Source organism: Camelus dromedarius, chromosome X, assembly GCF_036321535.1.
Source record: "Camelus dromedarius isolate mCamDro1 chromosome X, mCamDro1.pat, whole genome shotgun sequence".
Taxonomy (NCBI): domain Eukaryota; kingdom Metazoa; phylum Chordata; class Mammalia; order Artiodactyla; family Camelidae; genus Camelus; species Camelus dromedarius.
The window spans coordinates 113,420,190-113,447,467 of record NC_087472.1 but is presented as its reverse complement, the minus strand read 5'-3'; the positions used below and the strand labels follow the sequence as shown (position 1 = coordinate 113,447,467).

The 27,278-nt window shown below is 55.3% G+C and overlaps 1 protein-coding gene across 1 annotated transcript; it reads left to right on the top strand.

Moving 5' to 3' along the window:
* The first annotated feature begins 6,409 nt into the window (after positions 1-6,409).
* On the top strand, positions 6,410-25,841 carry LOC105103096 (acetylserotonin O-methyltransferase). Its single transcript, XM_031446033.2, has 8 exons — positions 6,410-6,741; positions 12,475-12,649; positions 14,136-14,265; positions 16,504-16,572; positions 17,648-17,766; positions 19,554-19,694; positions 22,093-22,215; positions 25,601-25,841. The coding sequence occupies exons 1-8, from the start codon at positions 6,673-6,675 to the stop codon at positions 25,810-25,812; spliced, it is 1,038 nt and encodes a 345-aa protein (XP_031301893.1). The 5' UTR covers positions 6,410-6,672; the 3' UTR covers positions 25,813-25,841.
* The last annotated feature ends 1,437 nt before the right edge of the window (positions 25,842-27,278 follow it).

Genomic DNA, 27,278 nt, shown 5'->3' with positions numbered 1-27,278 from the left:
GCCAGTGTTTCCCCAATTTATGTTATTCTCGTTAAGCTCTTTGGGCTGCGTTCTCAACATGAGTGTGACTTAGTGTATATGAAACTGGTAGAGATCACTCGCTGATTTCTGAATGTTCATTTCACGTACTGTGACGACCGTAAAATGACCCCCCCGGGGTGAACCGGGGTCCTAAGAGGCATTTGACTTGTTTACACGAAGTTTAGTGAGTTCACGAAAGCAGTCTTCTTAAAGCAAAGGTGCCATTTTATGAAACGGATTAAAGAAAAGTGGTTCTCCTTGGATCAAGGTCTCAAGTAGGCGTCGGTGCTTCTGCAGCCCAGGGTCCCTCTGTCTCTCTGTGTGTGGTTCAAACCCAGATCTTCTCAGAGCCTGGAGGACGATCACGTGCCCCTTCTACCCCAGTCACATGACTGCCAGAAACTCAGGTGGGCACAATCTGAAAGAGGAGAAGTTTTTCCTTCCCTTCTGTGCGCTGCTGTTTGCCTTGCCTGTCACTGGCCGAGGAATGGGTGCAGATGTGGTCAGACACCTTTGTGCAGCCCAGACAGTGTTTTTTGCCCCATCAGCAGCTCTGAGAAACTGTGCCCAGAATGTGGTTCTGGATGAGACAGGCCCTCTGAACCCTGGGGCAGTACATAGAGGAATGAGAATGGCCAAGTGGCGTTTGTGTGTGTGTGTGTGTGTGTGTGTGTGTGTTTGGCGGGGCTCTCTGAAGTCAGGGGAGATCTCTGAGGTCAGGGGAGCGCTCTCTGAAGTCACAGGAGGTCTTGTGGAGGTGTTGTGGAGGACGAGATTCAGAAATCTGAATTCTAACCAGGCCTTCCACCCATCACGCACATTTTACCTCCAGAACCACTGAGCTACAGGACAGAAAGGCAGAAGTACAGCAGTGCCACCCCGGCCGTTCCTCCCTGACTGGCTGACCCTCCGCCAGCAGGGTCTGTCGGTTGCTGAGAAAAGGGTGGTGTTGAAGTCCCCGACCGTAGCAGCAGACACATCCCTTTTTCCTCCAGAGTCCTATCAGTTCCCGCCCTTTGTGTTTCGATGCTGTTACTGGTTTTGTAGGAATTAAGGGTTGTTGTTTCTTCTGGGAGAGCCTTCTCCTTGGTCATTTGCGGCGGCCGTGTTTACTTTGATGGTTTTCCTTGTCTGGGAGTCCGTTCGGTGCTAAATGTGGAAGAAAGGAATTTGGTGGAAGTTACACATCTGGGTGTCCAAGACACACACGCCGCATCCAAGGGTGGCAGGGAAAAAGGTTTTGGCGTTAAGTCACGTGTGTTCCCTCTCTCCAAGCCGGGCTCTGCCGTGGAGAGGACAGTAGGGGTTTTGTTGTGACGTTGCAGAGGCTTTAACGAGGCAACATGATTAAGAATGAGGATTCGGGAGCCTGGCTTTGGGGTCTTCTCTCCTGCCCTCCCACTCAGGCGTGCCCCCAGGGTCCGGTCCCCCTCTCCACCCCATCAGAGCTCTGGAGCCCAGGTGCTGTGGAGTGAACGTTTGTGCCCCACCCTGCCCTCTGCCCGCATTCCTAGATTGAAGCTCTAACCCCCCAAGGTGATGGGATTAGGAAGGCAGGGGGCACTCTGGAAGGCGATCAGCTCATGAGGGTGGAGCCCCATGAATGGGATGGGTGTCCTTTCATTTTTAAGAAAAAAATTTTGCAAGGGGGTAGGTAATTAGGTTTATTTACTTTAACGGAGGGACTGGGGATTGAACCCAGGACCCCATGCATGTTAAGCACACACTCTACCCCTGAGCTATACCCTCCCTGCGGAGTGTCCTTTTAAAGAGACTCCACAGGGCTCCCTGCCCCTTCCCTCACATGAGGACACAGTGAGATGTGCAGCTAGGAACCAGGAAGCGAGTCCTCACTGGACACTAAATCTGCCCCCGCCGAGATCTCAGACGTCCGCCCTCCAGTCTGAGCTGTTAGAGCAGCTGGAGGTAACTGGCACCAGGCGAGCACCAAGTATGTCCTCACTGAACCCTTCTGCAGTCGCCTTCCATTTTGCTTAAGGGCAGCAGATTAAATCATCCTGCCACCCCAGGCTCCCAACAGACGAAACCAAAAGTTGCTCAATTGAAAAAGAAAACCCTAGAATGGCAATCATAGTAAGTGTGGACAAGGATGTGGAGAAATTGGATCCTGTAGCTGCGGTGGGAAAGGGTTTAGCAGCTCCTCAAAAAGTTAAACCTAGAATGCGCATGGGGCCCAGTCATCTCACTCCGAAGTGTACACCCCAGGGAATCAAAAACACTTGTCTAGGATTGATTATAACAACAGTATTTACAATGGCCAGGAGTGTGCCCAAGTGCATGGATGATGGACGGACGGATGGATGGAAAAATAAAATGAGATCCATGCACACGGGAGAATATTACTCAGCCAGGAAAAGGAGTGAAGCTCTGAGACAGGCTGCAGCGTGGGTGGACTTGAACACAGGATGCTCCGTGAGAGAAGCTGACACAGAGGGACAGACGGTGTGTGATTCCACTTACAGGAAACGCCCCGAACAGGCAAATCCACAGACACAGGAAGTGGGTTTGTGGGGCCAGGGGCTGGGGGAGTGGGAGAGACTGCCCAGGGGGGTGGGCTCTCCTTCTGGGGGTATGAGAATGTTTCAGAAGCAGAGATGATGGCTGCCCAACACTGTGAATGTCCTGAGTGCTCCTGAGTTCTTCACTTTAAATGGCTAAAATGGTCAGCTTTATGTTATGTGCGTAATAACCATGTTATGTTACATTCGTTCCCCCTGAATAAAAACCCAAGGATATCGTGTTCTGGCTTTTTCCTTAATTTCCCTTTTCCTAGGTTCTGGGGAGGGGGTTATTGGTCTCATTCCCCTGTATGCCTCGCTCTTTGAGAAGGTTTAGAAGCTGGTTTGGTTCAGGGAGTGGACTATGTGACGTCTCCCCAGACATCTGGGCATCTGACTCTGGGAGAAGCTGAGGACGGCGTGGGCCCCCCTCCCTGCCACCCTCTCCTGGCTCAGGTCCACGTGGCTCAGACCCAGGCGGGGTCCATCCTGCTCACCCGTTTTCCTTACACCAACCTCAGTGTTTCCTCAGCCTCGGACCTGCATCCGACACAGCGATGAGGAGCACCCGGGAGAAGGGAGCCGTGCCATCCACCATCAGCTGTGAGTCACGTTACTGGTAAGAATTCTGTGCTGGTTTCCTGGGGGCGGGGGTGACAAATGGCCACAAACTGGGGGCTCTGGAGACCAGGCGTCTGAGGTCAAGGTGTCCCAGGGCCGCGCTCCCTCCTGAGGCTCCAGGGGAGGGTCCTGCCGCCTCTTCCAGCTTCTGGGGGCCCCAGGCATCCATCCCTGGGCTGGTGGCCGCCTCCTCCCGTCTCTGCCTCCGTCTCCATGTGGCGTCTCCTCTGTGTCTGTGTCTCTCCTCTTCTGTCTCTTCTGAGGTCACTGTCTTTGGATGCAGGGCCACCTCCTCCAGGAGGACCTCCTCTCAGGCCCTTCACTTCATCCCGTCTGCAGAGACCCTGTTTCCAAATAGAGGTTCCAGGAAATTTAGGGGGACACTCAACCCCATGCAACATCTCAATTTCATTTATTTATTTAATTTTTTTTTCATTTGGAGGAGGTCCTGGGGATTGAACCCAGGACCTCGTGCATGCTAAGCACGCCCTCTGCCGCTTGAGCCATACCGTTTCCGTGTAACATCCCAATTTCAGAGAGGCTACAATGTTGATTTTTCTTTTTCTAACATGTGTTTTGGGACTGATGTAGCCATTTCTCACCGAATGACTAGATTTTGTTGAATCCGTGATTCTGTATTTTCCTGGTATGTCAGTCACCCCGCGAGCATTTAAAAATCCCAAGGCCTGACTTCCTGCCTCGGGGGGTCCGCACCAGCCCAGGTGGAGGTCTGTGAACGGACCCTCGCCCAGGCGGTCCCCACATGCACTCAGAGTTGAGGATTGTGCCACGTAAATCTTGCTATTCCTTCCGTGTTTCCTTCAATCCCATTGTGGGTCCTGAGGACAGAGCTGTGTGGCTCACGTCAGGGTGGCCCTCTGAGGAGCCAGATGTCCCCATGGTCCACGTATCAGAGGACCCCACTTCCTGCAGCCACCGCCCCCCCAGCCTTCCTCAGACCTTCTCACAGACATGCCACCCACTCAGCAGACAAACCTGGGGGAGCTGCCTTCCTACAGCGGGAGCCGTGCTGGGGACCAGGGTTTGGGGTTTTGTCTCCGGGAGCAGGGGTGCCTCTGTCCCCGTCAGGTAAAGCCCGCTTACTATTGCCGGGCAGGCAGGAAAACGTCCCTCAGAGGCGGTGTTCCCAGGTGCTCGGGTCTACGTGAGAGCTTTCCTTACACGCCAGTGGTCGTTTGTAGCAAGACAGGATGCTACTTCCCGGCTTCCTGTTGATCAGAAGTAGGGGAGCATCCTGGGTCTCGTCTGCCCTGCACCCGTGTGTCTTAGGTCCTTATGGGGGGTGGGGATCCCAGGAGACAGAGCCCGGGGTCGGGGAGCCCCACTGCACAGAGCGGCAGACTGCATTTCAAGGCAGCCTGTGTGTGCGGTTACCTGGGGCCAGTTTCCTGTTCCAGACCTTCCTAAGTTTCCACGTACGGGCGGACCGTGTTGTATTGCTCTTTGCAGAGATCATTTGTCCCCCCCCCAACCCCATGGAAGGTTTGGGGCCACCCTGCCTCGAGCACAGCTGCCAGTGCCATTTTTCCAACAGCATTTGCTCACTTGGTGTCTGAGTCACGTTGGGGCAATTCTCATCATCTCTCTCCAACTTCTAAATTATTATTCTACTTGTTACGGTACCTGTGATTTTGACATTAGGACCAGGATTCGCTGAAGGCTCAGAGAATGGCTAGTTTTTTGGGGTTTTTTTTGTTTTTTGTTTGTTTTTTTAGCATGAAGTGTTTAATTATAGTAGCTGCATTCTTTTCTTTTCTTTTCTTTTCTTTTCTTTTCTTTTGTTTTCTTTTCTTTTCTTTTTTTTAAGACAAAGCTGCTGCACAGGTGACAGACTGCAGTCTAGCATAATGGTCAGGAGGAAAGGAAAAAATTCGTGTGACTCACTCCGGCAGTATTTGCTGTGTTGGTGAGGTCTGCAGCCAAGCCCAACATCCCTCCTGTGTATACCTGTGTGCTTTATTCCTTAAACACAGCCTTACTGGGGAGGCAATGCCTGTGTGAAGGCTGGAGGTCTTGCTAAATCTCTGTTTTCCCTTTAAAATTTGCTGCAAACCCAGAACTGTCCTAATAAAAATAGTCTTAAAAAGCAAAGCCAGATATATAGTCCACATACCATAAAATCCACCTTCTTAAAGTGTACAATTCAGTGGGTTTTTTAGGACAGCAACCATCACCACCATTTAGTTTCAGAGTTAATTACATTTTTGGACTTAAACGCACAAGCCAGGCTCGTTTTTAAAAGAATGCTTGTCAGCGTAAATTCTTTTCTGGCCAGTGAGAACTCCCTGCGGTCAGAATGCCGTCTGTTTTCTTCTGGCAAGAAGTGGGGACCGTCCAGGGAGGGGCCGGGGGTCTGATGCTGACCTAGCAAACAGCCGGACGCCGGACGGGGTGGGACCCTCACTGGCTCCGAGTCCCTCCTGCTTCTGAAAGCCTGAGTCCGAGCAGCGACCTTGAATTTCAAAGGTTATGCTTCCATCTCTGAGAGTGCCCTGGTCCTTCTCAACACCCCACTTTATTACTAAAGTAATCACCTTAACTGAAGACCCCGGACAGAGCCTGCAGCCACGGGGGCGGGGGGGCGTTTAGGCTCAGCACGGCTGCTTGTGCTTTAATCACGCAAATGCACCGGGTGCCCAGACGCTCCATCCTCCTGGAGGAAAGATCTCAGTGTCTCGACGACTCTGCCCACAACCCTATTTTTCCAAAATGTTCAGTCTCCCGTCCGTGGCTGGCTTCTCTTCTGTGTGTGTTATTTTTTTTTTAATTGAGGCACCGTCAGTTACAATGTGTCGGTTTCCGGCCACTGTGTTCAATATCTTGTCATAACCTAAGTGCGCATCAATAGATGAATGGATAAAGAAGATTGAGGGGACGTTTCCGTGGCAATTTTTTTTTTTTTTTTAGTCCCAGAGTTTTTCATTGCTTCTCTGTAAAGCTGTCTGTCCTTGACTCGTGTTGGCCCCTTCTTGGTCTCAGACATCTGGTCTCCAGCACTTGGGGAGGATGGACGTCTGCGGTTTTAAGCCTCTCAGTTTGTGATTCATTTGCTACGGCCACTGTAGAAAATTAATACGCCCGCTCTGTCCACGCAGGAAGGGGCACAGAGGCTTCAGGCCATCAGCTGCGTCATCGGCGCTGGGGACTGGTGAGCACTTTGGAGTTGGATCTGTCCACAGCTGGTGGTGGAAGAGGGGCAGGGCGTGGGGCTGGGGGTACAGGCTGTTTTAGGGCTGTGTGCTCATCAAGGACAGAAGGCTGAGCTGAAACCCAGGTGGGACCCACAAGATTTGTCATCCCTTTAATGAGGCTTATGGAATTTTCTAGGGTGACCTGACTTGAGCTCATTCCCGGGCCTCCAGCAAGGAGCTTCTGACGGCAGCGCTGAGCCCCTGGCCGGCCCCCGCCCCCAGCGTCTTCCTTATAGACCCGTGGTCCCCGAAGCTGGGACAGCCAGGGGGTCCTCAAAGCCAGGCCGGCGTGGAGGAAGATGGGTTCCCCGGAGGACCAGGCCTACCGTCTCCTCAAGGAGCACTGCCACGGCTTCATGGTGTCCCAGGTAGGGCGGCGATCCCCTGGCTCGGGGTCCGTTGCAGGGAGCTGCGGAGGCAGAGCGGGGCTTGAGTGCCTAATGGGGACGGGGCCTCGCTTGGGAGTATGCGAGTGTTGTGGAACTATGGCCGAGTGTATGCGCAGAAGGCCGGCCACCGGGGCCCTTCTGGGACGTCTGCTGGTACCATGGACCGTGTCTCAGAATGAAGTTCTTAAGTGCTTAGCCTGAAATAGGTACGAAGAGAAATGAGGCGATGGTCACTAAAACACATGTATCGACGTATTGGAAACAGTTGTTTTTTTTTTTTTTGAATTGAAGTCTAGTCAGTTTACAACGTTGTGTCAGTTTCTGGTGCACAGCGTCGTGTGTCAGTCTTGCATGCACACGCATAGATTCCTGTTCATATTCTTTTTCATTATAAGTTGCTACAAGATATTGAACAGAGTTCCCTGTGCTGTACGGTATAAACTGGTTTATCTGTTTTATACATAGTAGTTAGTATCTGCAGATCTCGAACTCCCAGTGTGTCCTTTCCCACCCCCGGCCCCCACCCCTGGTAATTATAAGTTCATTTTCTGTGTCTCTAAGTCTGTTTCTGTTTTGTAAATAAGTTCATTTGCATCTTTTTAAAAATAATACATTTTATGTATTTATTTTCATTGAAGTCTTGTCCGTTACAATGTTGTGTCCACGTCCGGTGCGCAGCATCGGGTGTCGCTCATGCATACACATACATAGATTCCTTTGCATGTTCTTTTTCATGATAGGTGACCACAAGGTATTGAATATGCTTTAAAAAAAAAATAAAATCACATAGCAGTAGAGTAACGTAGGAGTTCTTGTCTGTTCCACACTAAAATTTAAAATCCAGATGGGTGTGGAAGGTTCGCCCACAACGTAGCAGAATCAGCGTGTCACCCCTTCCCGTGGGCGAGTAGATTGTGTGCACAGTGACAGTGGCAGGCACAGGACACGCAGTGTGTGAGTCCGTCTACAGGAAACGCCCAGGACACGCAAAGCCACAGACACAGAAAAGTGGGTTCCTGGTGCCAGGGGCTGGGGGATGGGGGTGACGGCTCACGGGGACAGGGTCTCCTTTGGGCGGGCGACGAGAATGTTCTGGACGCAGACAGAGGTGGCTGGTTGCACAACACTGTGAGCTGGCTAAACGCCCCGCATTCTTTAGTCGAAAATGGTTAAAGGTGATTCTCACGCTGCTTGAATTTTGCTTCAATAAGAGAAAGGGAGGCAGAGGGCTGGTTGTAGCTCAGGAGTAGAGCGCGTGCCTGGTGTGCACAAGGTCTTGGGTTCGATCCCCAGTGCCTCCGTTAAAAAAATAAATGAAATTCTCTCCCCAACCCTCCCCCCCCCAAAAAAATCAAACAAGTAACAAAGTAAAAAAATTAAAAGTGGAGGCAATTGGAGTCTGGTTTTATCTTTCAAAGGCTCACCGTTGCCCAGTCTGTTGAATGAGGTGATGAGCGGTGGGTGGAGATCTCGGCGTGGGCGCACGCCGGCGCCGTTGGGGATAGACTCGATCCTGTGTCTCGGGGGAGCTGAGCCTCGCCGGCTACAAAGCTGTTTGGGGCATTTGTTGTTCGAGTGTTCTTTGACGGTGGCCGTGCCGACAGGTGCGAGGTGCTGCCTCGTCATGGTTTTGGTCTGCATTTCCCCTGATGTTGGCGATGCTGAGCAGCTTTTCGTGCTCCTGTTGGCCGTCCGCGTTTCCTCTTCTGGAAAAAAAAACGTCTGTTCAGCGCTTCTGCCCCAATTTTAAATGGGTGGGTTGGTGGTTTGCTTTGTAACTGAAGTGGGGTTGATTTAAAATGTTGGGTTCGTTTCTGGGGCACAGTGTGCATGGACTTGGCGGGCATTATGCTGAGACAAATGAGTCAGACAGAGAAACACAAATACTGTGAGATGTCACTAAGATGCGGAATCTGAAAGGAAGGAGTGGAGATAACAGAAAAGAAACAGACTCATCGACGCAGAGAAGGAACTGGTGGTGACCCGTGGGGAGACGGGGAGGGGAGGGACAAGGTGGAGATGGAGGATTAAGAGATACAAACCATCAGGTGTAAAATGAGCTACAAGGATGTGCTGTGCAACACGGGGAACAGAGCCAAGCTTTTATAGTAACTGTAAATGGAGTGTAAGCTTTAAAGCTTGTGCGTCACTATATTGTATAGTGATGTAACGTATTGTAACTTATAATATTGTAAATGAAATATACTTCAATTATAAAAATATATTATAAAATACATACATAAATTTAAAAAAAAATAAGGTGTTCAGAGGCAGGTGGAAGGAAAGGACCCGTGGCTGGGCTTCTCGGGTGGGAGAACGGGGTTCCTCTGGGCTTTTTGGAGTGAACCTGCAATTCTGAGGACACACAGCTTCCCCACGGGGTGGCTGAACACCCTTGGGGCCGAGAGATGCATGTCCGTCAGTAGGTGGGGGGTGAGGCTCCGTGGCAGCATGACCAGGGGTGGGACTGGGGGCTAGGGGTGTCTGCAGCTGGTGGTGGATCCAAACCCGCCAGCACGGACGAGCGTGGTGTCTCACGTTCTCTGCGGCAGCTTTCACGACATGTGATGACGTGGTGGCCTCTGGCCACGCCGCCGCGGGTTCTGAGCTCGTGCGTGGTCTGTGCTGACTCCATCCTCCGACGGGGGCGCTCAGATTCAGGGAGAGGGGACTGAAAACGGAAGTGAGATGTCTTCCCCCTCCAAGGGCGGGGAGCCCCGGATTCCTCTCCGGAGACCCCCCCCCCGCAAGGGTGACGTCTGCCGCTTTTAGCCCCACTGAGAAAAGGAAAAGGGGCTCCTTCTACAGAAAACGGCGTGACCTGGTGCCTTTCCCTTGTTCGACCTCGCCGTGCTGCCAGCCTGCCCCCAGCCGGTGGGGCTGCTCGCTCACGGGGGCATTCGTGGGTGTGTAAGTCTTGGGAGGAAAGTCACTCTGGTCCATGGGATTCCACAGCATTGGGCTGTCACCATTCAGCAGAGCAATAGCCAATGCCATCTTGCTGGAATAAAACTTAATTACCTTAATAGAGCAAGACTCAATACAATGTCAGTAGAACCGGAGTTCATCCAACGTTAATAGAATAAGACGTCATGCAACCTTACAGAGTAAGGGTCCGTGAAGGTTCCTTATACGCGGAGTGGAAGCGACCTGAACCCAGGGGCTCACACAACCAGAACAGGGTGAGAGTTAACGCCGACTTCGCAGGATAGGAATAGACACAATGTTAGCGGAATAAACACTAATGCATCGTAGTAGCACACAATTGAATACAACTTAATAGCACGAGAGCTAATAAAATCTTCATTAAAAAAAAAAAACCCAAATACAACTTTAATAGGATGAGTGTTAATAACATCTCAGTCGAGCAAGAGTGATTACAGCTTTTTTTACTTCTTCTGTTTTTGTGGGTTTTTTTTTTTTTTTAGGTGGGGGTGGTAATTAGGTTTATTTCTTTATTTTCTTTTAATTTTTTTAATGCAGGTGAGGATTGAACCCAGGACCTCATGCAGGCTAAGCACATGCTCTGCCCCTAAGAGACAGCCTGCCTCCCCCCAGGGGTTACAGCTTTGATAGAATTAGACTTAATCCAGCTAATGCCGTCTTAATAGGATAGAACTGAATGCAACCTTAATACAATACGAGTTAGTGGGACCTTAACAAGAGTTGATACAATCTTAACAGAATAAGGGTGAATGCAACATTAACAGAACAGGATTGGATACAATCTTAAGGAGAGTGAAGGCAACCTTCGCAGAGTAAGAGCTGATGGAATTTTAGTTTCATGTAGTGGTTCTCGCACAGGGACTGCGCGGGGCCCCGGGGGGGCACTTGGCAAAGTCTGGGGATGTTTGTGGTTGTCACAACTGTGGGAGGTCCTGGCATACGGCGGGTGGAGACCAGAGACGCAGCTCCACACCCCGCTGTGCACAGGACGCCCCCCATCAGAGTCCTGTAGCCCCACATGTCACAAGTTTGGCTGCCTTAATAGAGTAAGAATTAATAGTATCTTAGGGGGAGGCTGTAGCTCAGAGGTGGAGTGTGTGCCTTGCATGCACGAGATCCTGGGTTCAGTCCCCGGTGCCTCCATTAAAAAAAAAAAAATAACAGAACCATAATCAAAGAATTCAGAGTTAATAGCTTGACACTTCCCTCCCTGACATGCATTTTGAGAGCTTCCCAGTGTTGGCGGCAAAGGAAGCATGGAGTTCCCTCGTTAACAAAGAGGCGGGTCTTTTTCTTACGGGGACCGTGTGTCCCCGTGGGCAGACGTCTGTGACCCACCTCTCACGGCTAACATCCGTGTGGTGGCCTGGGGCCTTGGCACCCACCCAAAATGAGTGTGCCAGGGGACAACTGCATTAGCAATTTCTTCTTTTTTTTTTTTTTTAATAATCTTTTCTGTGTTATTTGAAGGCGTGACCTATTCACTTCTTTAGACAGAGAAGGAGAGAAAAAAAAAAATAACCAACCGATCTTAAGACTCAAACACCACCGTGTAGGGAACACCACTGACATCTTTAGAAAAAAAAAGTAATATATATATTTCCTTGTTTGGAAAATCAAAATGCATAGGGAAGGGCTTGGAATGAAAATGCAGAAGGCGCTCTCTGTCCCCCATTCTCCAAATCCCTGCTCCCAAGGGTGACCCCCGTTGACCCTGAGAGACAGACGGCCTCCCTCATCTTTGCTCACTCATCTTTGCTCCCCCATCTTTGCTCCCCGCCGGCCCCCCGGCCAGTGAATGGCCCTGTGGGACCCTGCGTCTCCGGGAGCAGCCCCCACTACGCCCTGGTCCCCACCCTCCCCGGGGACCAGCCCATCCAGTCCCTGCAGGATGGGACAGTATTCTGGTTTAGCACTTAACAGAGCAGGAGCAGTTGCTTCCTGGGTGCAAGGTGGAAGCATCATTAAAAAATATTTTAAAAAAATTTTTTTATTGTGTTAAAACAGATGCAGTGTAAAACTGACCATCTGAACAGTTTTTAAGTGCCCATGTCAGAGGCATCAAATTCATTCCCACTGTTGTGCAGCCGTCCCCACCATCATCGCCAGAACGCGTCCATCTTCCCAAACTGAGGCTCTGTCCCCATGAGGCACTCACTCCCCCTCTGTCTTCCCCCAGGCCCCAGCCCCCACACTCCTAATCCTTATGAATCTGATCCTTCTCCTGTGAGCCGTCAGTCCATCCCGCTCCCCCAGCCCCGGACAACCCCGAATCCGCCTGCTGTGTCTGTGGATCTGCGTGTTCTGGGCGTTTCCTGTAACTGGACTCACACCCTATGTCCTTTGTCTGCTTCTCTCTCTGAGCATCCTGTGTTCAGGGTCCGTCCGCATCGCAGCCTGTGTCGGACCTCCCTTCCTTTCTAAGACTGGACGCTACAGTGCATTGCGTTTATGCTAGATTTTGTTTGTCCACCCACCGCTCCATCGGTGGACACGTGGGTGGCGTCCCCCTTTGGGCCGCTGTGAGTGCTGCTTCAGTGAGCACGGGTGTCCGCGCTGTTTGCTCCAGCCTTTGGGGGTCCGCACCCCGCAGCGGGATGTCTGGATCCTACAGTCCTCCCGCGCTTAGGGCTTTGAGGAACCGCCGTCCTGTTTTCCGCGGTGTTTCCGAACGCACCCCCACCACCCACCCCGTGGCCTGTGTGCCTCTAAGCGTGTGGCTCCGAACGGGATCAAAGCTGCTTTGGTTTCTGCCCCCGCCCCGAGGTGCTGTTCTCCGCCTGTGAGCTGGGAGTGTTCGACCTTCTGGCCGAGGCCCCGGGGCCCCTGGCGTCGGCGGAGGTGGCCGCACGCCTGGCCAGCAGCCCCCGAGGGACAGAGCAACTGCTGGACGCCTGTGTGTCCCTGAAGCTGCTTCAAGTGGACGTGAGGCGAGGAAAAGGTCAGTGTCCTTCCTGTTTCTAAGAAGGTGTTTAAAATAGGCACACGAGGCACGTCCTTTTCTGTGAAGGGCCAGAGGCTCAGGGCTCTCGGCGCTGCGGGCCGGCCCCGCGGCCCCTGCCGCCGCCTCGCGTGTCTGCCCTTGGAGCATCCAGGCAGCCGGAGACAGCATGGAAACAAACGGTGGGGCTGAGTTCCAATAAACCTTATTGATCAACTAGCTGGTGGGGCCAGGGTGCTGATAAAACTTTACTGACCAAACAGGCAGTGGGCCAGGGTTCCAGGAGCGGGTGCCGGGCCGGTGGGAGGCGCGAGGGGTGGGCCTTCTGCTTGCCGCAAGGACTTGAGTCCCCGCCGGACTTCGGGGGTGCAGAGACGGGGGAATGGGTTACCTTGAGCAGGAAGACGTCGTTGGGGCATGGCCGGTGCTCAGATAGCCCGGCTTGGAAACCAGGTAGGTGTCGGGGTGCACGGCGGCCAGAGCCACCGGCGGCAGGCACGGCGCGTGAACAGCCTTTGCAGAGCACCCCCCACCCCGTTCCCCTGCCGGTACTGCCGCGTCTGGACCTGCACCCCGTGCTGACCTCGGCCAGGGGGCACCTGTGCAGGGTGCAGACGGTGGGAACCACCTGGGGGGGGGGCCTGGGGTGCCTGCCGACACTCAGCCCAGGCCGGTGAGGAGGTGGGCAGGTGGGCAGGAAGGAGGCACTCGGACGCTCACCTCGGAGGCCAGGTGGGCGGAGAGCCTGTTCCAGCTCTGCCGTGGGGTCCGCATAAGAGACCCACAGCATCCGTCAGGTGTGATGGACTGTGCGGAGATGATGAGAGGCTGGAACGTTACTCTTGGCGAGCGGGGCAAGCGTGCTCCTGCGCTAAGAGGGAACAGGACCACAGTGGGGTCCCAGGCACCACGGCTGGGTCCCCAGGAGAGGAGAGGAGGATGCAGGCTCGGACACCAGAGAGGCGCCCTGGACGTGCGGCCCTGAGCTGCCCAGAGCCACCCTCCTGATCGGGACGAGGCCTCCCTGGGTTGGCAGGGCGGAGGCACGGGGCAGTTCGGAGCCCAGCTGAGGGCCCGCCCAGAGAGCACGGTGTCCTCTGCAGCCTGGGGGCTGCACGCCCGCCCGCACGTTGTCGTGAAGACTGTGTCCTTCACCCGGCCGGGCCCCCTGCCGCGTAGCTGAGCTCGGCCAAAAAGCCCCCCGTCCCTCCCCAGTCTTTGTTTCCTTTTCACGAGTCGGGGTGTTGCCCCCCCCATTTGTTGAGTGTTAAACCAGTTATTAAAAATCCACAGACTGCAATAAACACTTCCACCTGCTCCACAAGGTCTCCCACAGCATTTGCCAAAGTTGAAGCCGACAGGTGCGCCAGGTGCCCACCGGCCGGGACCAGGGGCCAGCCACCCGGAGGGATTATGTGCAATGCACGTCGGCAATGACGTGACGTCTGGCTCATGTCTGTTTTCTGTCCTTTCTGTTTGTTTGCAGCCGTCTATGGGAACACGGAGCTTGCCAGCACCTACCTGGCCAGGACCGGCCCCAGGTCCCAGCAGAACATGCTGCTGTACATGGCCAGGACGACCTACGCATGCTGGGGCCACCTGGCCGAGGCCGTGAGGTGCGTGTGGCATCACCGAGTCCCCAGGGCTGCCTGGGGGCTGCTTTCGGGGCGTCCCCGGGGAGACAAAAGGCGGGCTTTGCCAGAGAACCAGACACGGCATCACTCGGTTCAGAAACGCAGAACAGGTGTCTGAAGTCGCCTGGGGGTGACCGACGGGATTCCTCGAATGACGCCATGATGAGAACCCCTGTGTTTCTCGGGTCTCCGAGGGGAGGGGAAGGTGGCCCAGAACCGAGGGTGGGAAACCTCACAGGCTGATGTCACTGCGATGGCTTTTGTGCACACGGGTTCCCAGCCCACAAGACTGACCCCAGGGCTGGAGGACCCTCTGATGGGGTGGGGGTGTCCTGTGCCCCGTGGGACGTGGAGCTGCGTCCCTGGTCTCCACCCGGCACACGCCAGGAGCTCCCCTTCTCCAGTGGTGACAACCGGAAAAGTGTCCAGATGTTGCCCTGTGTTCCCTGGGAGGACGGAATTGCCTCCCGCTGACAACCGTGGCTCTGTTTTCTCTTTTATTTTTTAAATTTTTTTTTGGAGGGGTGGAGATAATTAGGTTTTTCTTTAATTATTTTTATGGAGGGACTGGGGAGGGAACCCAGGACCTCATGCCTGCTACGCACGCCGCCTACCCCTGAGCTGCACCCTCCCCACCCGCGCGTTCTCTTTCTGAACTGTTTCACCTTGAGCCCCGCCTCGAGCCGGCGGTAGCTCATTAGCCGTGGAAGTCTCAGGGTCAGGCTCTACCACTGATTTCGGAAAAGACACCGCTCAGCGCCTTCGTGGTTACCATCACTGTCCGACTCCACATTTCTGCTCCCAAGTCACGTGCAGTGAGACTGACCTCCAGGGCAGCCGGGGATGCGGTTCTGAGTGTCCCCGGGCGGCCCCGGGGCAGAGCTGCAGGCGGGGGATCCCCCGGGGCTGGGGCGTCAATTGCATGAGGGACAGGCCTGAAGCTTGGGGTCCCGGGGACTCTCGGCACGTCTTTGCAGGAGACCAAGGCGTCAGGGGCCTCGTGTCACAATCAGCCAAGAGGGCATGGTGGGGACAGAGGCAGAGTGGACACTGAACGCCCGTCTAAAGGGCCAGCCTCCCGTGAGCTCCCACCGCTGCGTCCACGCGGCAACGTCGGGCCACGGCTGCCACAGCTTCTGAGGTGTGTGTTTTCCAAGAAGCAGGCTGTCGGGGGGAGGGTCTAGCTCAGGGGTAGAGCGTGTGCTTAGCATGCACGAGGTGCTGGGTTCAATCCCCAGTCCCTCCATTAAAAAAAAAAATGAATATATAAACGTAATCCCCCCCAAAAAGCCCCAAGAAACAGGACATGTAGATTTTAACAGTGATCTCCGAAGTGTTTGAGGTTGGAACCCATTCAGTTAAAAAAAAGAAGCTGGGAGGCCGTTAGGGTAGATCTCAGTGGTAGGGCTTGTGCTTGGCATGCACGAAGCCTGGGGTTCAATCCCCAGTCCCTCCATTAAATAAATAATAGACAAATAAACCTAATTACCTCCGCCCCAAAATAAAAATTTAAGAATTGGGGGAGCTCAAGCAAGCACCGGGTGAAAGGTGCCCGAGGGGACAAGAACGAAAACCTCACCGTCTCGTCCCTCGTGCAAAAAGGAAGCCAGCTTTGGAGCCATGGAGAGTGACCCTCCGCTGCTCACCTCTGCCCTGTGCTTCCGTACGAGGCTGCCTCGTGTTGGTTTAGGATTCCTGCTCTAGTGGCCTTTCCACCGCCGTCTCCTGAAGGTCGGGCGGACAGGGTGCCTCACGTGACCAAAGGCTGGCTCATGAATTATCCGTGAAAGGGGAGGGGGTTGATTTCGGGGCTGCCAGGTTGGGAGGAGACAAGTCACAGGGGGGCAGCTCACCTGGGCATCGGGGGAGCTGGCCAAGGTGGGGTGAGGACCCGGAAATCTTTCACCCTGGCCGCCACGGTGGAGGGGGCGGGCCAGCTGGCTCTCCAGCGGCAAGGAGGTTCCAACTGCCCAGACGCCAGGGGACCGCTCTCCTTAGACGGCCCCTCCATGGCTTCTCCGCTCACATCGGGGAGCCTGCGGCCCCGAACGCCCAGCTCGCGTAGAGCACACGGGAACGGAATTCCGGAGTGTGCTGGGTTCCCGAAGGAGGTTCCCTGCGTGCCGTGAGCAGGGGTCTGGGGCCACCTGTGTGCGTCCTGGGTAGTCGCCTCTCAGAACCCCAGTGACCGCCTACCCCCCCCCCCCCCCCCATTTTCAGAGAAGGGAGGAACCAGTACCTGAAGGCCTTCGGCGTCCCTGCGGAGCAGCTCTTCACCGCCATCTACAGGTGACGCCAAGGGCCAGCTCTGGGGGGCCGTGCTTGGTTCTACAACTCAGGGCTGCAGAATTGGGGCCAAACAGAGCCAAACAGAAGAAAGCTGAAAGTTGATACTTAATTTATCATTTCTTAAAAAAAAAAAAAAAATCCCCAGATTTGGCAGCTCTGATGTTTGTCTGGGTCCATGTCCCGCATCGATGCCAATATTTTTATCTTTGTTTTTCGGTAGAAAAACGAGGCACCCCTTTTCCTGTGGCTGCAGTTACCCAGGGAATACGTCTGTCTGTCTGTTTGTTTTCTGTGCAAAGACACGGGGCTCGTGCTTTGCATGCAGCTCTGCTGTAAAAATTCTGAGATGGTGATGCCCCGAGGACTAGGTGCCGGGTGTGTAGCTGCCCAGAGGGTGTGGTGGGAAAAGGAGGAAGGATGTAGAGAGCTGGTGGTCCTGAGAGGAGCCGGTGCCCTCCCCACCCCTCCCCTCCCCTCCCCGTCTTCCTACAGCGACACCAAACCCACATAGCAGACTCCAAGAGCAGGCAGAGGAGGCAGGGGATGCAGAGGACCCCCAGGCACCCAGCACCGTTGCCTCCTTCTCACCTCCGCCCCCTTCCCAGACCCCTCCTGTTCCCACCATCTCTTCCCCATCCCCCTGAGTCCCCACCGCCTGGAGCCCTCGCCCCAGTGTGGGTGGACTCCCTCCCGGACTTGCAAAGCAGACCAGACCCTCCTTCTGCCCCGTCGGGTGGGGGACGCTGTCTGAATTTCCCTGATTCAAGAGCATCAGAGCTCCTTTGACGGTGGAAAGGGGCGAGACCCCCTTCTCCATGGCTTCCAGAGACAGGTGATCCCTTCCCGCTGTGCTCGCGGTCTCCTGGAGCTGGGCGTCTGTGGGCGGCTGGCCCGGGGGCACCCTGAGCCCCGCCATCTCCAGCAGCGCAGACTCCAACCCGCAGACGCAAGGCTTACACGCAGGCCTGCGGGACACGGTGCTTTGCTGGGCCCTGGGCTCCCCAGGTTGGGTTGCTGCTCACGCGGCCCACCGTGGGAGTGATGCGGTTCTGACGGGCGTGCTCTCACGGGCCAGGTCGGAAGCCGAGCAGCTGCTGTTCATGCGGGGTCTGCAGGAGGTGTGGAGCGTGTGCGGGGGCAGCGTGCTGGCCGCCTTCGACCTGTCCCCCTTTCCGCTCATCTGCGACCTCGGTGGTGAGTGTCCGCCCCCGGTGTTGGGGCTGTGCTTGGATTCAAGCCTATGAACCCTTGTTTTTTTTTATTGTTGAAGTCGAGCTGATTTACAAGCCTGTGCCAGTTGCAAATGTGCAGCTGAGTGATTCAGTAACATGATTTTTTTCAGGTCTTTTTTTATTATAGGTTATTACAACATATTGACTATAGTTCCCTGTGCTGCACAGTAGGACCTTGTTGTTTATTTATTTTATATATAGCAGTTTGTATCTGCTGATGTCAAACTCCTAATTTACCCTCCTACCTCCTTTCTCCCCTGGCAACCATACGTTTGTTTTCTGTGTCTGTGAGTCTGTTTCTGTTTTGTAAATAAGTTTATTCGCATCTTTTTTTTTTAGATTCCACATATAATTGATACTACAGTATTTGTCTTTCTCTGTCTGACTTACTTCACTTAGTATGATCATCTCCAGGTCCAACCATGTTGCTGCAAATGGCTTTATTTTCTTTTTTCATGGCTGTGTAGTATTCCATTGTATAAATATACTGCAGCTTCTTTATCAACTGTTGATGGACATTTAGGTTGCTTCCATGTCTTGGCTAATGTAAATAGTGCTGCTGGGAACACTGGGGTGAGTGTATCTTTTTATGTTAGAGTTTTCTCCCAATATTACGCTCAGGAGACGGATTGCTGGGTCACGTGGTAAGTCCACTTTCAGTTTTTAAGGCACCGCCACAGTGTCCTCCGTAGTGGCTGCACCCGTTTACGCTCCCACCAGCAGAGCAGGAGGAGAACCCTGGTTGTGCCGGCTCCCCGAGAGCTGATGACAGAAGGAGATGGGAAACCCATGCAGGACCATGGAGAAAGCCTTTCTTGCACACCCGACGGCTGTCCTGGTCCTAGTTCCCCAGCGTTGCCAGCGAGCAGTGGCCCCAAGGGCGAGGGCGTGGGGCAGAGAGGCGGGTCTCCGTGTGGACAGAGGCCGGAACTCCCCGAGGAGGTGGAGGGGTAGGATCTGATGAAACTCCAACAGCACAGCCTTGTCGTGCTGCCTTCCTGGTGGAGGCAGAAGGCCGTGCGAGCCTGCAGGGATCGGGCGCGCGTTCTGGGGTCCTGTGGGGGGCACGTGCCACCACCCCTCGCTTGGGAACCTTGTGTTCTGTCGCCGACGGGGATGGGAAAGGTGGGTAGCCAGGCCTGCAGGTTAGACGCCAGGCTTGGGGCGAATCGTAGAGCAAAGGCGGGCGGGGCGGGTGGTCCTCCTGCCCATCTTACCGGATGGGGCTCCTCTGACGTAGAAATGCCGGCTACGCCACGGTCTGTTTTCGGCAAACCCTCTTGCTGCCACAGCAGAGGCACGGAAAGCTGCAGCCACCGTTCGGTAGGGATGAGGGGTCGGGAAACCATCCCTGGTGAGGAAGGCACGTGTTTCTGAAGGTCCACCAGTGTTAGTGGTCACTCAAAGCAAGAGTTCAGGGAGCCGCTGGGGATGAAAACACGAGCAGAAGCCCCAGGGCGTGCACGCCGGTGGCAGAGGGCAGGCTCCCCCTGATTTCTCATCAGGGCATTCCCTGGAGATGTCCTTCATGCGTGTCTCGCTCCGGCCCCTGCTTGGCTGTTGTCTGCCCTTGGCGGGGACAGACGCCCTGGCCCAGGACGACACGGTCAGCTCACAGCGTGTGTGGAAGACGGGCGTACGGGCCCGTCCAGCCGGGAAGACACCCTGGACTTCAGGGGCGCACGGACAGTGCAGGCATGAAGACCGGAGCGGGGCACCCCCATGCGCCCGTCCTGTGTCCACCCGCAGGCTGTTCTGGGGCTCTGGCCAAGGAGTGCGTGGCTCTGTACCCCGCGTGTCGCGTCACCGTCTTCGACATCCCGGAGGTGGTACAGATGGCGGAGAAGCACTTCTCCTTCGCGGGCGAGGAACGGATCAGCTTCCGTGAAGGTGGGTTTCCGTGCGCTGTGTCCGCGGGGAGCCCGAGGCAGTGGCGGTGGGGGGCTTGGGAGAGGCCGGCAGCGGACGGTCCGCGTGACTTCCCCCACCCTCCAAATGCCTGCCCTCAGCTTACTCGTGATGGACGCAAAACTGGGAAGGCGCGCTGTTTTTTTGCAGCTAATTCCTGAGCGTTGTATTGCGCTCAGTAGTGCCCCTGAAAATTAACAGCCATTCAGAACTCATGAATTAGAATTTACATGGAAATAGCATCTTTGCAGACGGGATGGAGTGAAGGACCTGAGAGGAGGTCCTCCTGGAGGAGGTGGCCCTGCATCCAAGGACAGTGTCCTCAGAAGAGACAGAAGAGGAGAGACACAGACACAGAGGAGACGCCACGTGGAGACGGAGGCAGAGACGGGAGGGAGGCGGCCACCAGCCCAGGGATGGACGCCTGGAGCCCCCAGAAGCTGGAAGAGGCAGGGAGGACCCTCCCCTGGAGCCTTCGGAGGGAGCGCGGCCCTGGGACACCTTGACCTCAGACGTCTGGTCTCCAGGACGGGGGAGGATGGATGCCTGTGGTTTTAAGCCCCCGGTTTGTGGCCAATTCCTTCGGCCGCCCCAGGACCCCCCTGCAGGTGTCTGAATCCAAGTCATTTATCAATGACCGTAAGTGAAGTCGGTTGACGGCAAGATGAGGGGACAATGACCGACTCAGCAGACTGAGAAGATTCTGAGCTTTCAGGGGCTCAGAGACCAGGGTGGCTTTGCCGGGAGCCAGAAGGGACCCCCTCTGGCCACGGAAACACGGGGTGTGTCTCCCCGGGACGGGCTGCATTCTGACCTGCAGATGCCATGTCTTCCAGTTTACAGAGGAAACCGGCCTTTGGTGGGGTTTTTTTTTTTTTTTTTTTGCTCACTCAGAAGGAAAACACCATTTCTGCCCACTCTTAAATCTGCTATGAATTCGCTATCTTTTGTTTAAAAAAAGTCACCCCCAAGTTCACGGTGTCTCATGGGACAGGCCACCACCGCTGAATCTGGGCTTGAGTACGGGGTCGGCAGTCCCCAGATGTTGACGGGACCACCTCCTTCTGACCTGCTCTGGATCCGAGAGGCTGAGCTCTGGGTGGCCCGGGTGTGCCGGATCGTGCCCTTGAAGGGCTGAGTACCGTTTTTATTTAAAATTCTGACCATCACAATTTTTTTTTGGAGGATGTAGTTAATGTTGATTTTTTAAAAAATGATTGCATTAAAATACCATAGGGTGAGGGGTACCTCAGGGATACAGCGCACGCTTAGCGTGCACGAGGTGCTGGGTTCAATCCCCAGCGCCTCCGTCGAAAAAATCAATTAATGAATAAATCTAATTACCTGCCCCCCTCCCCCAAAAATTTTTTAAAAAATATTCTGAATCCCAATGACCAAGTTTTGGGGCCCCTTATATTTTCTGCACGGAGGAAGAGCTTCAGCCTGATCTTCGCCTCATCTCACTGCTGGGGAGACGGTCTCCGCTTCTTGGAGACTCACGGCCAGTCTTACTCCCATGGCTCGTCTGGAAAATGCGGTGAAGGAGCAGATTTCGGAGGTTGGGGGGATTAAGGCAAATGGCTGGCTGCTGTGAGCTGCTCACGGCTGAGGTTCGGTGTCTGCGGTCGGTCACCAGAGGGGACAGAAGGGGTGTGGACCCTCGTTCTTGGATCTGACTTCCCTCCATTGAAGGCTGCAGGCGAGCAGACGCCCGGCCGAACTTGGCCCTGGGGCCGCAGTTTCCGGAGAAAGACCCTGTCTCTCCTCACTGAGGGGAGGAAAAGCCATTCGGAGGGCTCTCGTTTCCCCTGCCCTACCTCCCCGGCGCCCGTATTTCCCGGGGCGCTCCGCGCAAGGAGGAGACGCGGGGAGCAGCCTAGGTGTCATGCAGGACACGCGCCCCAGCTGCTGTGCATTTCAGAGCCAGCCGAGTGACCCCGGGCCCACCCAGGCCCACCCAGGGTCCCTCCCCACGCCGGTGGTTTTTGCGGGAAAAATGGTGCGAGAGTTGAGCGTGTGCCACCGCCTACGAGTAAGGGTCTCTCTTGGACATTTCTGTTCAGCCAGCAAATCGTGTGTGGACAGTCGGTCCAGTTTGGTTCATCGCGCAGGAGCTGCTGACCGATCGCCAGGGGCCTCCTGACGCCCGTGGCGTGCGTCCGGGTCCCGCAGGGGCTGGCTGTTGACACGGGGAGCTTAGGAACTTAAATTAAATTAAACTAAATTAAAACCACTTCCCAGACATCGTTTCTTTGGTTGAAGTTGAGGTTGGAAGGTCAGTAGCTGGGGGATCTGGTGGCCTTTCCATGCCGGGGGGGTGGGGAGGCGTCAAGTTGGGCGGGGCTGCAGGCTGACCCCCTGGCACCACCCTATGTTGCAGGAGATTTCTTCACAGACCCCCTTCCCCATGCGGACCTCTACATCCTGGCCAGGGTCCTGCACGACTGGAGCGACGAGAAGTGCTCTCAGCTGCTGGCGAGAATCCACCACGCCTGCAAGGCAGGTAGGTGGTGGGGCCGCGTGGCGACGTGCGTGTGGGGTCCCTCCATCCTGGTGGCCCACGAGGACGTGAGCACAGCCTCTGTGTGTGATGGGGACAGAGCCCCAGCTGTCCTGTGAGGTCCCTCCATCCTGGTGGCCCACGAGGACGTGGGCACAGCCTCTGTGTGTGACGGGGACAGTGCCCCATCACACTTCCAATCCAGCCGACACGACGGGGCAGGCTGCTCACTGTTCTGGAGTCTGCATGTTGTCCCACAGCTGGAGGCTTGGCTGCGAATGCCCTCAGTGTCCCTTGTCTGTCTCGCCCTGAAGCTTCCGTGATGGCATTGCAAAGCAGCTCACCCAGGCTTGGACACACGGTGAAGCTGCCGGGGGCCGTGGTGGCCTCCCTGCACTGTTCTGTGTTGCATGTCCCACAGCCTGGCTTCGCCGAAGTCGCAGGAAACGTGATGCCCAGTGGTGTCCCCCACGCGAGTCCCAGCCCGGCTCGTGGCCTTCGGTTCGCTCGCAGGGCTTGAGAGCTTGCCTTTTCTCTTTCCTGTTTTTGTTTTCAAATTGGTGAGACTCTTGCATAATTTGGGAACCCAGCGCTGCGTACAGACGTATCTGCAGGGAGGTCTGGCCTGAAGTGCAATCCCCGCAAACCTGCTTGTCTCTGGCTCTTGGAAGTGAGCTGTTTTGTGATGGGGGTCTGCCTGTGCCGGCTTGGTGAAAACAAGAGCATAGATGTCTGTGCACCTGTGTGTGCACGTCGTGCGTGTACAGATGCAGTCGTGTGTGTGTATATGTGCACAGGGATGTATGCGTGTGTGGGGATCTGTGTACATATTACAGATGTGTACGCATTTGTTGGAGTGTTATATACACACATGCACACGTGTGTGCAAATACGACTGCATGTACATATGTGCATGTGGGCATACGTGCATCTGCACATGCAGGTACACGTATACGCAGGGGTCACGGATGCACGTGTGTATAGGTATGCATACATGTACGTGCACGTCTACACAGACACATGGATTCGCACACAATGGTACACACGTATGTGTGACCATGTATATGGATGTGTGCATGTATGTACACGTGCATGTGTGTCTGTACATGTATGCATGCGGATATATGCACACATGCATAGGTATACATGTGTACGTGTGTGTTATGGCTGTGCACCCAGGCAAAAGTGCCTACGTTTGTACATGTGGATGTAGGGTTCTGTGTGTGTGTGCATGAAGCGTGCACAGGTGTGGATGTGTGCGTATACGTGTGCATGTGTATAATATATGTGTACAGATGTATGTGCACAGGCATGTATGACTGTGTGTGTAGGTGTGTGCACGATACATGTGAATGCATGAACACGTGGGTCTATGTGTGCATTGTACATGAGCACGTGGGTGTGCATAGTTAACGTGTGACCATGCACATGCACACATATCTGCATGTGATACAGACATGCAGGTGTATATGTGTGTGTGTGTGTGTGTAATGGCCACCATGCATGTGCATGTGTGTGTATGTATCTTTGCATGTGTGTGTGTTTATACACATACATGTACATGCACGTACGTGGGCATGAATGTGCATGTGTGTTTATGCACATGTGTGCACAGACATCAATATGTGGGGGTGTTTGTGGACATGTACACACATGAGTGGACAGGTGTATTATGCACGTGTGTGTACACACGGGAATACATGGGGATATGTGTGTGCGTGTTTATCCCGATCAGGTTATGAAGGTGATTTCTACGTGCGTTCCAGTCTGTTCTATTAGGTGCTCGCTCCTCAGAGATCAAGTATACACGTACGGGACCCTGCATGACTGTATGGGTGTGGATGCGTGCGTCTGTGTGTTTATGCACATACCCGCGCACACACGGATCTGCAGGGCACACCCGGATGGTTCGTGCTCTGTGTACCACCATCCACGTGCCCTTCTTCCCTGGACCCCGTAGCCAGGAGCGCTGCCCACATCTGACGGGACGGTCCTCACCGGCCCTGCTCCGCGGCGCTCTGTCTGTGAGCATCCCCGTGTGTCTGCTCCCGAGGCCGGGAGCTGCACCGTGTCCGCACCTTCGCCAGTCAGGGCACATAGAGCGCGGGTCTTGGTTTGGTCCCTGGGGGACTCGCCTCCACTTGGGGCTCATTGTGGCAAAGGACCCATGACTCGGTAATTGGCAATGAAGCCCTTTTTTTCAAGTCATGCTTATTGGATTAAGTTTTCTTTGAGGATCAGGCACCTAATAAAATGGATTGGAGCTTATATAAAAGTCACCTTCCTAACCCGACGGGATGCTCTCTGCGTTTTTAGAGAGCGCGCTGTGTTCAGTCACCTTGCGGCTTTGTTTCCCAGCGACGCCGGAAGCGCCGAGAAAGACAGCCAGGGCGTGTGCTGGCTTCAGGCCCGCGCGTTACAGCGCTGCGCTTCGGGGGTGGAGGCTCTTCTGCCCTACCCCGCCCCTCCCCAGTCCGGAAAGCCGGACACTTCGTCCACGCCGTCCTGTGTTCCCTGTTTCATGCTGGCGTTTGAAAGGTTGAGGACATCTTGACACCCTCTCTTTACGAGACTTTTGATCGGCCATCTGCAGCGTATACAGCCGGTGCTTGAGGCAGTTCAGGGCGTGGCCCGTGCCCCTCACTCTGTTGTCTTCAGCATCTTGGTTCTTTACGTGCGCGTCCCGTCTTTAACCGCATCTCCACCACGGCTGTAGATGCCCAGTGTGTGCGGAGTCAGAATTAAAACCACATGAGGCAGTCAAGTCGCCAAAGGGGGGGCATTGCTCCGGCAGAGCGGCTGTAGCAGCTGCAGGGGCGGGGCCTGACCTTGTCCACACCCCCGTGCTCCCTGCACGTCCCCAGGCGCGCTCAGCACGTCCCACGTTTGTGTGGAATACGTGAAACACTTTATGCCTTGCTTGAAATCTGGAAAGGACCGTCAAGTCGCTCCTCCCAGCCCACCGCCCAGGCATTTGTGAAGCCTTGTCTTCGAGACGAGTCAGTCGCTCCCTCCTAGGGTCCAGGTGGAGCAGACTCGCACCCACCTGTGTCTCCCGGGGGCTGGTCATCCGTGGCGATGACGCTGGTGACTCCCATGCCCCCGCTGGCTTAGACCCCGAGTGGCCTGGAGAGGGGGTGGCTTTGCACACACATATGCACACACACAGACAGACACGTCTGGTCACTCGTGCAGACCTGTCCAGCGTCTCAGGGCCACCCTCGTGTGCTGGGGCTGAAAGCAAGCGAGGGTCCACAGCTTCAGGCCCGCCGTGCAGCCGACGAGGGAGGATGCCTGGGCTGGGGGCTGGGAGGGGGGAGCCCGGGAGGAGCAGCGGGTCCTCAGTCTTGGGGGACCCTCACTCACGCCCCAGCTCTCCGTGTGGCAGGCGGTGGCGTCCTGGTCATCGAAAGCCTCCTGGACCCAGACGGGCGGGGGCCGCTGACCACGCAGCTCTACTCCCTCAACATGCTGGTGCAGACGGAGGGCCGGGAGAGGACGGCCGCGCAGTACCGCGCGCTCCTGGCGCCCGCCGGCTTCCCCCGCGTCCACTGCAGGCGGACCGGGGGCACCTACGACGCCGTCTTGGCCCGGAAGTGACTCCCTGCGGGGGCGCAAAACATTGCAATAAAGAGGTGGTCTCCGTGACGTCTCCTGTCTTGTCTTTGTTCCTGGAGGGCAGGTGACATGGGGTTTCCGCTGGCGGCCGGCGACTGCCTGTCACTGTGTGGATTTTATCTTCTTTCCTTTCCTTTCACTTATTTCTATGATTTCATCCTATTTCGTTTCATTTTCATTATGTGATGACGTTAAGGGCCTGAGAGGAGGTCCTCCTGGAGGAGGTGGCCCTACATCCAAGGACAGTGTCCTCAGAAGAGACAGAAGAGGAGAGACACAGGCACAGAGGAGACGCCACGTGGAGACGAGGCAGAGACGGGAGGGAGGCGGCCACCAGCCCAGGGATGGACGCCTGGAGCCCCCAGAAGCTGGAAAAGGCAGGAGGGACCCTCCCCTGGAGCCTCGGGAGGGAGCGCGGCCCTGGGACACCTTGACCTCAGACGTCTGGCCTGCAGGACGGGGGAGGATGGATGCCTGTGGTTTAAAGTAGTCCATCTGGGGGTCTCCTGTTTCTGCCACCGCCGCCGGCCACTCCCACTCAGGGAAACCGCGCGCTGGTGCACACATCTCAAGTTTTAAGTTTGGAAAAGCCCAGAAGAACCTCTGCTCCGTTTTGCTCCGGGTGGTCTGTGCCGGGGGCGTGTTTCTCAGAAGCGGGAGAGACTGTTCGGGAATCTGGGGGGTGTGCATGACACCTTTTAAAATTAGATCGAAAACGGCAGAAACAGAGGACTGGGTTTGTTCTCTGCTGACACGTTGTCAGAATCTACACCATCTCATTTCAGAATGTCCCCTCTGATGTCGGGAGACCCCATCCTGCTAACAACGTGCTTGGGACCCTGAAGGGAGTGGCACTGGGTGGTCCCGCTGGGCGGGGTGCATCAACACGAGTCCGTGGGGCCCCGTTCGTGCTGGCAGTGAGCGGGTTCCTGTCCTCCGAGGTGGCCTGAGTGTCCTGTGGGGAAGGGGCTGAGGACCCTGGCCCCACCCTGGGCCGCCGACCCCAGCATCCACCCACGGTCACCCTGACTCTCACATCTTGTCTCTGAGATGCAAACGCTGCGCCTGCCAGTTTGGATATTTCTCTGAACGTCCGCAGCTCGGCCAGGGAACCCAGAGGGGATGCTGAAGCCAGGGTGGCCCTCAGAAGCCGGGGAGCGGGGCACGGCTTCGGGGTCCGGAATTCCTACTCAGCAGGGCCCTGACCTCGGGCAGGCTGCCCTCCTTCTCTGGACCTTCCCCCTTCCAGTTTACCAGCTGAGGCTGGCTCATCTCTAAAGTCCTGTTCGCCTTAAACCCGCTGCGATTCCTTGAAAACGCTGAACCCAGTGCTCCTCGGCTAGGCTGGCTTTGTCCCGCTGGGACTAACACCGGGCAGTGTCTGGAGCCGTCTTGGGCGGTCACGGCGGACTGGAGGGAGCTGCTGGCGTCTCTGGCTGGAGACCAGG